The 11866-nt window shown below is 37.5% G+C and overlaps 1 protein-coding gene across 1 annotated transcript; it reads right to left on the bottom strand.

Annotated features, from left to right (window-relative positions):
- Positions 1-290: 290 nt before the first annotated feature.
- On the bottom strand, positions 291-10238 carry LOC136242981 (uncharacterized). The gene is made up of 4 exons (XM_066034488.1): positions 10112-10238; positions 5292-5965; positions 1405-2427; positions 291-1348 (listed from the first exon to the last, which is right to left on the bottom strand). Exons 1-4 carry the CDS (start codon positions 10134-10136, stop codon positions 320-322), a joined length of 2751 nt encoding a protein of 916 aa, XP_065890560.1. The 5' UTR covers positions 10137-10238; the 3' UTR covers positions 291-319.
- Between the last annotated feature and the right edge of the window lie 1628 nt (positions 10239-11866).

Genomic DNA, 11866 nt, shown 5'->3' with positions numbered 1-11866 from the left:
CTTATACCTTTCGTAAGGTATGGTGGAACCTCCCTATTATGGACATTTTGGATCCAGAATTTTTGGCCTCTTTTGCTGCAATAAACGTTTTCCTCTTTCAGAAGTACAAAATGTATTACCAAAATTTTTGTCCTTATTATGCAGGTTTTTTCTATTGTGTCCTTGATTCAGGGAGTTTGTTAAGAGAAGTTCCACTGTAAGTTGTCACTTATAGCTATAGACACATGCTCACCCCTCCTCCACTGTTACTTTATAATACCTAACCCCTTTTGATTATATTTCTAAAATAATTAACTTAAGCACCTTACAGCATGCTCAACTAATAATGATCACCAATTAGTGTTAAATGAGGGGTAAGTGTTAATAACATACAGGTTGTTATTATGTCATCATCACTGTTTGAGTCATATCTGCCAGTCAGTCCTCCAACAAAAAGTATTTTATTTTCTTTTAAGAGCACTGAAATTCCAAAATAATACCCATGGGGAATTTCCCCAACACAGTCCCAACACTTGGCATTGACATTGTAGATGTGGATCAGTGGAACTAATTTAAATGTTGGGATGCGTTCACCTGGTTGTTCAACCTTTTCATCTCCAGTAAAGGTGATCAGGTGACCTTGATAATGGTTGATGGATATTGAACCATAAGGCACATCAGGTAGTTTGTTCCACACTTGACCACTGCTAGTGTTGTTGTTACTACTCTGTAGTAGTTGTGGTAGAGATGCAGTCACTACATCACACGTAGTTAGATCATTTTCATCACCTCCTACAGCAATGTACAAGTTATCATTAACAATTAGAGGAACTGCTTCAAATGTAACATGTGGTAATTGTTCAACCACACTCCAGTGTGAGTCGGTGTCAGTGATATGAAGAACTTCTACTGATCTTGTTATAGTCACAGGATCCCTACCTGTTATTCCACCAGCTACTATCACTGATGATCCATGGGAAATACATGAGGAACCGCCTCGTGCAGTTGGCATGTCAGGATATGGAATAAGCCACTCATCATTCTTCTCATCCCACTGGAATACTTTATTGGTCACCTTGAAAGTACCATTACTAATCACATTTCCTCCAATAGTTAATAGTTGTTTCCTGTCAGCTACAGTTACTAGACTAAAACGCCAGCTAGGCAGTTTTGGTAGTGTGGACCAGTGGTCCTTGTTGGAGTCATACATGAGGGGAGTTTGATATGCACCTCTACCAGCACCCACACTGACATACACTTTTCCATCAAGTTCAGCAATAGATGACACAAATACTTTCTCAGGAAGATCAGCACATTTCTGCCATGCTATCCTGAGGTTATTCCAGAAATCAGTGCTACTCTTGTTGACCTGATAAATATAACAAGCACATATAACTAGATGTTGTCTAACAATCTAATAAATACCTGTTTAGGTGGTAGGTCGGGATGTGCAATTTGCATTATTCTAACTAATTCAGCATCTTTATTATATACCTCTAGACTTTTTGCTTGGATTTCATGCTCTTTATTTTGTAGTTCAGTGTTTATAGTTTGTAATTCTTGTTGCAATAATGAAACAGTTGGGACATGTTCCCTGTCAACCAGACCCTCCAACTGTTCACATAGTGTCACTACTGATATCCTGTTCTTGGGAAGGCTGCTGAGGCAGCTTTCAATTAAGGGGGTCAACACACGCAGCCTGTTCCTGTCTATTCTATCAAAGTAGTTCCTACGTCTTTCAACTTCTGATTGAGTCTTCAATTCAAACAACACAGGGTCAGTGACCACAGCTTGTAAGGGAGTTGGCCACTCATGGGATAATGTGTGGAGCATCACACAACCAAATGAGAACACATCTAGTTCCCTTCCATATCTAACACTTGACATATTCTCCAATGCCTCAGGAGGCATAAAATCTACAGTACCAGGTGTTTTGGCTATTTGTGATTGCCTTCTAGGGTTTACCAGACGAGCAGTACCTAAGTCACTAATTTTTCCTTCCATTCCTTTTGACAGTAAAACATTATTACTAGACAAATCACGGTGAATGATAGGTGGAGTGCGTGAGTGAAGATACCTAACACCTAACGACACATCATAAAGAATTGACAACTTTGTTCCTATTGGAATAACTGGAGTTTGTTCTAGCATATCAGTTAGACTACAGTGAAGTCGCTCCATAACTAAACTAGGTACTCTGGCGCCAGGAGAAAGATAAATACCAAAGAAACGGACTATATTGGGATGACGTAGTCGACTACTTTGCTCACATTCTCGTAGGAAACTTTCCTTAAATGCCTGAAACTCTGGCTCATTTACTTCATTCATAAAAATGGAGTGAATTTCCTTAACGGCCACTTCAGTTCCTTCCCATTTGGCCTCTAGGATCCTGCCATTTGCTCCTCTTCCAATTTGCCTGCCAAATTGAATATTATCAATGACCCAGTCCTGTAGAGAAGAGAGTATAGTAACAAACTATAAAAGGTGTGGCCTTAAAACAGAAATTACAAGTTAATGGCCAAGAAATACTGATAATAAGCTAAAGGAAAGGTAAAGCTCATTGAATCTACAGGTAAGACGGCAGTGTTGGGAGTAACGCGTTACGTAATATTATTACTTTTGTGGTAACAAAGTAATATAACGAAATATGCTATGAAAACAGGTAATATAACGCAAGATACTTTACTTACAAACGTAAAGCGTTACCTAAGTAACATAATTACTGTAACGAGTCTAATATGACGTAATATTATTACTAAAAGTAACGAAGTTACTAATCTTGTTAGTAATCCTCTTGAGTAACGCCTAACCACAACAAAGTAACGAGGCCTACTGAATGAAGCTTATTCACTAGCTTCTTACTTATAACCAAGATTTGCACATTGTCCAACAACGCAATCATGTGACGTGATAAGGTGGTAGTTTCACACGTGACAGCTTAAGGCTGTGGACACAAAGTAATATAATATGTAATATTATTACAGTTATTTTATTTTATGGTAATATGTAACTGTAACTAAATAGTTCTGTTGCAAGTAATATGTAATATGTAACTAGTTACTTTTACAAAGTAACTTGCCCAACACTGTAAGACGGTTATCAGCATGATAACACGTACTATAGGCTTTATATACTTTTATAACAGCACTTGCTTTTCTTTCTCTTTAGTCTTAGCCTAGCAATTAACACTGATAAACAGTTACAATTGAATAGCTTGTAGCTACACTACTTGTTACTCGTTTTCTACCTGCAGAAGGTGTTGTTGTGGATTTAGGAATACTGTTGGGTATGGGAGGCTGGATTATGTGGGTACTAATTTGTTTACACTACATAGTTGTGGTAGTTGTTGGTTGCCTATAGAGAAAAGCTGTGTCTGCAGAGTGTACCCACATCAGTACTACTGTTGCTACCACCAGTGTTGGGATGGTTTTGTATGAACACATTGAAGATAGTCAAGAACTGTTTCTATTATAATGTGTATGTACACATTTGCAAATGTGCATCAGGTACTAATGCCCGCTGTGTGTAGGAATGCGGTTTCTTTCAGGGTATCAGCTTCAAAATTATTAAAATGATAAGATGCCTAAAAGACAAAACAAATTCCATGCATGCATACATGCATTTTGCAATATTAAAAAAGTATCCATGTGTTTGTTCTGCTATACAATACATCCATGTGTCAACATTTATACAGTACGCTTTGGGCTGGGGGGGGTTAGAAAAAAGAGTACTCTTTGTATGCTCGCAAAAAAGCAGAAAATTGTGGACTACCCCTAAAGTAGGTCAATAGTAATATATTTTTCAAAACATAGCCACATTGATGTATAGTGTCACAACAGTGTGGGACATTCAACACTACACCTTGCTGGATTTGCTAATCCATGGTGAATATTTTAAGCCAAATCCCAACGTTGTAGACTAATGCTAGCAGAAGTTATGACTGCAAATGTCAGTGCTTTTCACTATAGTTGCTGTACAAATCAATTGTCTTGGTCTTATTGCTATCTAGCGCTATAATTTCGAAACTACTTAATATATCACAGAAGGCTGAAACTTTGGAGGTCCATTCCTTGGACACCATGGATAATGCTGAGGAAAAAAATCTAGAAATTGTGCAAACAAGTTGGGTTTTTGCTGTGACAGTCACATACAACACAAAAAGAGTGGGCATAGTAAGCCAAGTGCTATATTTCGTCTTGAGACCACTCTTTGAGTGCTACATTATTCGTATAGCATGAGCAAGGCAATGCTTACTGATTTAAAGACTGACTTCCAAGTTTTGAGCTGGAGCAAAACATGCACAAAACTATTCGAGACTCACCAAGCAAGTCTTTAGTGAAACATTAATTTTAGGGTTGGGCGCCGCTTAACTAATTGTCTTCTGACCATGCACAGTACTATAACTACGAAGATCGCTTACCAAGGGGTAGTCAACATCCACATGAAATGCCAAAATTGTGTACAAAAGTCCCAATATTTAAAATATTTGTAAATAATTTTTACAGTGATATTTTTGTTCTGCTGCTTGTGCAGGAAATGCCCTGGGAAAGTAGCCTGACAGGTACTAGGGGACTTAACAGAGACACAGGTGTACTGCACATGAATCTAGCAGGCAATTAGCTAGCCACCCCCCATCCTGGTTCAACCGGAAGCCTTGCTCAAAGCAGTCTTCTCCGTTGAGTCTTCGTGGTGACTCTAGTAAACATTTGTGTGACTCAAGAAGCACTACGTGGCTGACTGCATGTCCAACTCGGTAATTGAGTTTGTGAGAAAACAAAAATAAATTAAATCAAATATTATGTAACATCTGAAAATATCCTTGTGGACATTTAATTATAAATTCAGTTTATATACATTCAATTAGGGATCATAGATAAAAGTAGGGAAACAAGGGAGGTCACCTACACCTGCAGATATACTACTGGACATTCAATCCTTAACTCAGTCAGGGGTATAGAGGATTAAATGTCTGAGAATTCCGATACTGTAGCCTATTCTTAATGAGCTTTCCATCCTTTAGACTTTATGTGTGGAGTCTGTGGACATCACAGCAGTCTTTATACTGATTATCACCGACAATGAAATGAAGAAAAAGAACACAGGAATCACCATGAAAGAACTACAACTTGAGTGTGACTTTGATGGCAGAATTGGTTGACTGTTTATTGTTTTCTGAGTGAAAGATGTATCCATAAAGACTGTACAAAATGAACAAGGATGATAAGACAGTGTTATTGTTCGTAATGTGCTGATTTTACTGTATGTGTTTAAGACTAAACTTTAGGATATCTCTACAGTTAAGTACAACTCACCATGTTAGGTTTTATTTTTAACTCCATATTATTGATCTGAATGTTAACAATATCATGTGAAGCAAAATCAGCCATCATGTCACTGGTAATTTTAAACTTTGATAAACACGACATCATTGCTGTTGAAATATAACACAGTAACTCTACACAACCCTCTTTGATGACTTTAAAACAAAGTGAGTATTTTTCCAAGTCAAAATGTTTTGATACAACTCCCTTGACCTTTTCATATCTGAAGTATTCTGTATTGACTTTTACCCTCAGGATATGCTGTGGTATGTTCCCCTCTTCAATGACTTTGTGTTGAAGCACAAGACCAACATCTTCCAGTACATAAGGATCAATCATTTCCTCAAACTCATCAAGTATTTCCTTAGCTTCTGCACACTTGGTTAACTCTATGATGAAGATCAGCAGGTCGTAATCATAGACAGCCCAAAATAATCTTAATGTCGTCCATAATTCATCGATGGACATGACTTTGTCAAAGATGTTGTCATCAAACAATGGAACCTTTTTATGTTTTACAGCAGAAATAGTAGAGAGCTGATCAATTAAGGACTGAACATTTATATCACTTTGACATAATGCTTCTTTAACTCTAGCAGTCAGTTTTGTAAATTCTACTTTTGTTGTATTAGCCTGTTTGTCATCCTTTGGTGAACTTGACTTGACTACAAAGAAAGGAAACAAAGTTCAGCTAAAAACTGTAAACAAAACATAAGGATCACTAAACTTGACATTTCAAGCCAAAAATATTGCCTGAACTATGCATCACATTCTATACAACTTGGCTGTATTGGTTAGGTACCAGATAACGGGAATGATTCACGGAAAAAAATTGCAAAATATGTTATTTACGAGAATACACTCGTGATTTACATGTTATAAAGTAATTTAGCTGATCAAGTGCATGCTTACAATTATTAGTTAGTGACAGTTACCATCTATACTTTAAAAAGTTTTATAGAAACTCATTTTCTGGATTGCTTTGAAGACACATTTGGACTTGATTGTATACAGTATAACGAGAATGATTCATGGAAGAGAATATTCATAAATTTCACGATTCTCGATGCATTCACTCGCATACTTTTCTGGTCATTATGTCAATGGCATAAAAATTCTTTTGGGAACGTGATTATTAGTGCTAAAACATTAACATGACATAAAACGCAGTAGAGAGTGTGACAAGACGATAGCATTGCTTACTTAAACATATCTATCATGACTGTTACCCTCCTGTCTTTCACAAATCATAACTCAAATATAAATAGCATCCGGATATGTTGATACATGTGATACCCATGCATGCATGCAACTTGTCACACTAGCTTCCATCATTGCTTCCATTGATACTGGTAGCTATCTGCTAACATTTTCAAACCTTACGTGCCCAAATCTGACAGGCTTCTTATAACCAACCAATCACATAGTGATTTGGTTTGCCATACATTTAGTCCCAATCATAGGAGCGCAATTAATCCCAAATTGCACTGATAGTTTCTGTAATTGCACTGTCGCTCCGACAGTATGGTGTGATTTGATCTAATTTCTAACTCATGTTAGCACCTTATGCTTCATTTGGCCCCAGTACCCTCCACCTTCATTATCCCAGACGATATACCGTATAACAGGAATGATTCGCGGAATAAAATATTCGCTAATTTTGCGGTTTTAGGTGCATTCACGAATGTTTTCTTGCTAAATTTTTCCTACAATTAAAAATTTTTTTTTCATGGATCAGTTGATGTAGCATTCATGTAATGAGTGCATAAGCGGGTAGTTACTCGCCTTGCTACTCGCTAAACTGTTATATATGTATGACGGTATAGCCAGTGAGGCGCAGGACTGTGGCGTGTGATTCGAACAGAGATGCAAACTTCAGTGACAGTGGAAAAATCAGTGCTACTAAATGGGACAAATATAATTGCAGCCCATCGATTCACTGTTCCGGAATGACGTGTCTTAGCCTCGGTTTTAGTGCCGCCTCCAAGGCTTAGGTGTGCTTATCATAAGTCCCGCGCTCATTTAATATCGTGAATGCTTACTTTTCCAGCGAAACAGCGATCATGCATGGCTACTAGTATTCGTAGTATGCAACATGTCAGAGTCAGCCATATAGTCGAACGTTCCCTAGCTATCCATGATCAATTTGTTGTGGGCACGCGCCCAATTATTAATTAGTTTATGCAATAAATCGCGAACGTTTTCTCGCGATGAGGAAATAGAGATCATTCACGAATGTTTTCTTCCACGAATCATTCCCGTTATACTGTACCTGGGCGAACAGTTAACACTAATATTTAGTATTATTTACTAAAGGAGAGTTAAATGATGGAGCACAACCAGTGCACGCTCTGAATACAAGCCTTGATACAATAATGAACTAGTCGCCTTTTTTTTTTCTTCAAGATAGGACTGTCAAATTTTGGATGAGCAAGCAATGTTGCACCAGATGAATTATCAGTTATAGCTAATAGTATCGGTATCGGTTATGAAGTGGAAATAGTTTGCTGATTAACCGAAACCCACAAGCATTAATGATGGCAATGAACAAGTGAAAGTAAAGAAAGCAGTGATTGCACCAGTAAGTGGTACAACATTTATTTGCTGTAACTGTTTAGGCTTGTTTATTTGTGAGAGTATGGCTGCAAGGTTATAGCAAACTGTGTATATTTATCGGCCGCCCACATAATTAGTCTATCACGGGTCTAAAATCCCACTAAATACACCGTTTGATAAGCTGGCTTAGCTGTTTTATACTTGCCTTCCTTCTCCATGGAAGGGTTTAGTGACAAAACTGTAACAAAATCAGCTGCCCACACAATTAATTACATTGATTACATTATCATTACAAATGCAATTTACACTTAAACTTTAGATGATTCTCCCCAGTTTTGAAGAATTGAAGAATATCGGTTAATATTGGCATATCGGTGGCAAATAATCAGTATCAGCATATCGGTGGTAAATAATCAGTATCAGCAAAGTGAAAAATGCATATTGGTACAACACTAAGCTGCAATTGTGCAGAAGCCGATTTTTTAACTCACCTCCATCCGGTAGTGGTGAATATTTAAAAAAAGCTGTTTCAAATCTTTGTGTGACAACTGGCTAGTATACTGAATATGGCGAGCCATAATTACGTAACCTGATACAATTCAACTTGAGCCACGCATACAGTGTTAATTTAATCATAGACTAGCTATACACGTAGCTGGCTATACAGGCAATTGATTGTACAGTGTTCAATAGCTGTGTTGAAAATAATTCAACTGGCAGACTGCAAAAATACCTTTTTGTATGTGATTAGCTATTCCATACAGGCACTACAAATAGGCGGGACCTTGTTTACCATAAAACAATTTACTAGCTAGTTTAATGTTACATTGACAACTAATCAATATCTACTAAAACCTTACTATCTCACTAATGGTGCCATTTCTATTATATGAATAATTTGAAAGGTATGGTACATGAACTTTATCTTGGGATATCTCCACAATAAATGAACATATAGATAGTTATAGTACCCTTCACTGCATTCTTCTGCATTTCAATATGCCTTATTTGGTGTTAAGGCTGACAAAGTGTCACTAGGCTAAGGAGCATGCATACTAATAATTGTGATCTCATTTACGTTCAACACCACCACTACTACTACAGTAGGACCTCCATTATCCGAACACCTGTGTGTCAGCTGAATCACAAGTGTTCAAATAAGTGAATTTGTTTGGATAAATGAAGCCCATTGATTTGTATACAGAGCTCTGTTGAATTACTCTAATAGAACATATAACTGTTGACAAAATACCCTAATAGAACAGTCACCGCTACTGTTCGGATAATCGAGGTCCTACTGTACTTAGCTATACATGTTTCTGCCTCACAGATTTAGCTGATTAGAGCATGGCTAAGATGAGCTAATGCATTATGATATATAGCTAGCTAGCTATAAAAAGCTTGGTAGCTACAAATCAAAAGATTACCATGCATGCATGATAGCTACTCAATACATATTGCAAGCAGTCTTGATTTAATGGAAAAGTAAACTTTAATGATATAAACTGAAATTTCATTATTTTCCACTGAAAAATGTGACTGCTAAAAACACTCAGATTCACAATTTTCAAAAATTTTCCTGGGGGCATGCCCCCAGATCCCCCTAGGTTGGCATGCTTCACACAGGGCTGCCCAGAGAAATTAAGGGGCCCAGGGCAAAGAGTTAAAGTGGGGCCCTTGACCCAAGTTGTAAGGTGAAGACCAAAAAAAAAAAAAAAAAAAAAAAAAAAAGGTCACAACCTGCTGGCAACATAGATATTAGAGTACTCTCTAATATCTATGCTGGCAATGACAATAACTACCCATCACCAACCATATCTCCTTATCTATAAGCTTGCTACACTGCTCTTCTGAAGAATACTGTGACTGCTCTATTAGAGTATTTAGATCTGACTGCTCTATTAGAGTATATCGATCTTTTAAACAGGTATTCAGGGGGCCCTTCATGGGGCCTCCTGGGGCCCCTTTCAGGCTGGGGCCCGGGGCAAAATGCCCCAGTTGCCCCCCCCCTGTGGGCGGCCCTGCTGACCGGATACCAAAAGTGCGGATATTTCTGGGAAGACAACAATAGTGCGGATTCGTGCCTCCAGTTTCATATGGTAGATCTAGCAATGGGCAACTACGATGAACATCCCCCACCCCCGCGAGCACTAGGCGGATCGATTCATAAAATTTTTGGATTACTGACCCTAGCTAGCTATGTATTCACCTCAGTAGTCAACACAAAACACATCGCAAAAATAATAAATTAGTACTTGTTGCTGCCTCGTTTGTTTCCATCACTTGATAAAGAAAGTTCTTCCTCCTCCCCAGCCTCCTTTTCTCTTGTGGCACTCTACTGACAGACCGTTAGAGATAATACGGTGGACGCGGAAGCTCACATGAAATCTCGCGTGAAATATTTTCAAGCATTGCGTAATGTTTTTGTCTACAACATTAATTAATAGGGTTCCACTCAAAATAGGAAAGTGCTTCATTTTGTTGTTTCTGGAGATTTTCACACGGATTTAAGGCAAAGCATGGATTGTGTTTGCAGTATTCAATATCAGCACAATTGTAACATGAAAGTGGCTGAGTCATGTGACCAAAAATCCCTTCATATAGCCGGATTTTCACTGGATGCCTCAGCTCTAGATCTGTTCATTGTTTTTGGTGATTTTTGGCACACAGACTGACCTTAAGACAAACAAACAAATGTCAGCTAATTATATATTAAACTGTCTATTATTTTCAATACATGATCAGTAGCTGATTGACTGATCATGTGGCCAACATCCCATTACAGCTCTATGGGATGTGCTATAGCACTATACAAGTAGGAATTCCAGTATCCATGATTTAATAAAAAATTCCCATAATAGAACCCTGGCACAAAATAACGACTCTTCCAAGCTCCAATGAGAATGAAAATCGCTTTGGAGTTTGTCCACACACTGATCATCATGAAAATCTTAGTTTTATCGTGCGTGTTACATATAAGAAAGTTTTGTGTTATTTTGTAATCTTCTCAAGCCTTGTAATGTATATAGAATACTTTAAAACTTTAAAAACGTACTGTTGGGTGGAAGGTATAGTCACTGCGGACTAGTGCTTACTTTAAAGGGCGTAGTTACTTCGCTTGGGTTAGCAATTTTCAGCTCCACAGCAATTTTCTGATGGCTGTGTCATCAGCTCAAACCACTTCAAAGTCAGCATAACAATGCCTTAATTGAAGCCACAATATAGGTATTGTTGCATTATTGTGATGTGACACCTCCACTTGGGACATTGGAAACAGTGGAAATTGAAAACTAAAACTGGAAATGGAAAACTGAAACTGCATTATTTAGTGACCATTTCAAAGCGATTTCAAAAAAGCTATCATATGAATTTGTGTACAAGATCATCATTTTACTTTAGTGTAAGAGACTAACATAAACATGATTTGGTATTAACGAGTGTTAACTCAAAAGTAGCCAGCTACACCATATAGGTATAGAGCTAGCTTTTTGGGGCCAAACTTTGTATAATGAAGTGCCTTTATTAACAAGGTTAGCTAGTATATATATAGCTACCACTATTTTATTTTATGGCCAGACTGATTTTCTAATCATTGGGTAGAGTAATGTACAAGATGTCTACTGTTTCCAATACAAGTCCATAAAATAAAATAATGGTACACCATAGCTTTTTAGAAATCACTTTGAAATGGTCACTAAATAGGGAGAATATGAACTTAATGGTCATGAAGTATAAATAATGTGGTCACTATAATGAGGTGGTCTTATCATAGAGGTGATCTCTGGAAAGAGGTGAGTACCATAACAATTTCAGTTTTTCAGTTTCAGTTTTCAATTTCCACTGTTTCCAATGTCCCTGTCCACTTTAGTTGTTAATTTGATGTTTTTACTTACTTGACATAGCCTCTTGCCTATGAGTGGTATACACCATTGTATTGAGAAGTATGCAGTAGATGAAACATATTTGTTCACCACATAACATACGAAGATCACTGAGATCCGATAAGATCT

This window comes from Dysidea avara, chromosome 13, assembly GCF_963678975.1.
Source record: "Dysidea avara chromosome 13, odDysAvar1.4, whole genome shotgun sequence".
NCBI lineage: Eukaryota > Metazoa > Porifera > Demospongiae > Dictyoceratida > Dysideidae > Dysidea > Dysidea avara.
The sequence above is the reverse complement of the archived record's forward strand: the minus strand, read 5'-3'. Positions and strand labels throughout refer to the sequence as shown.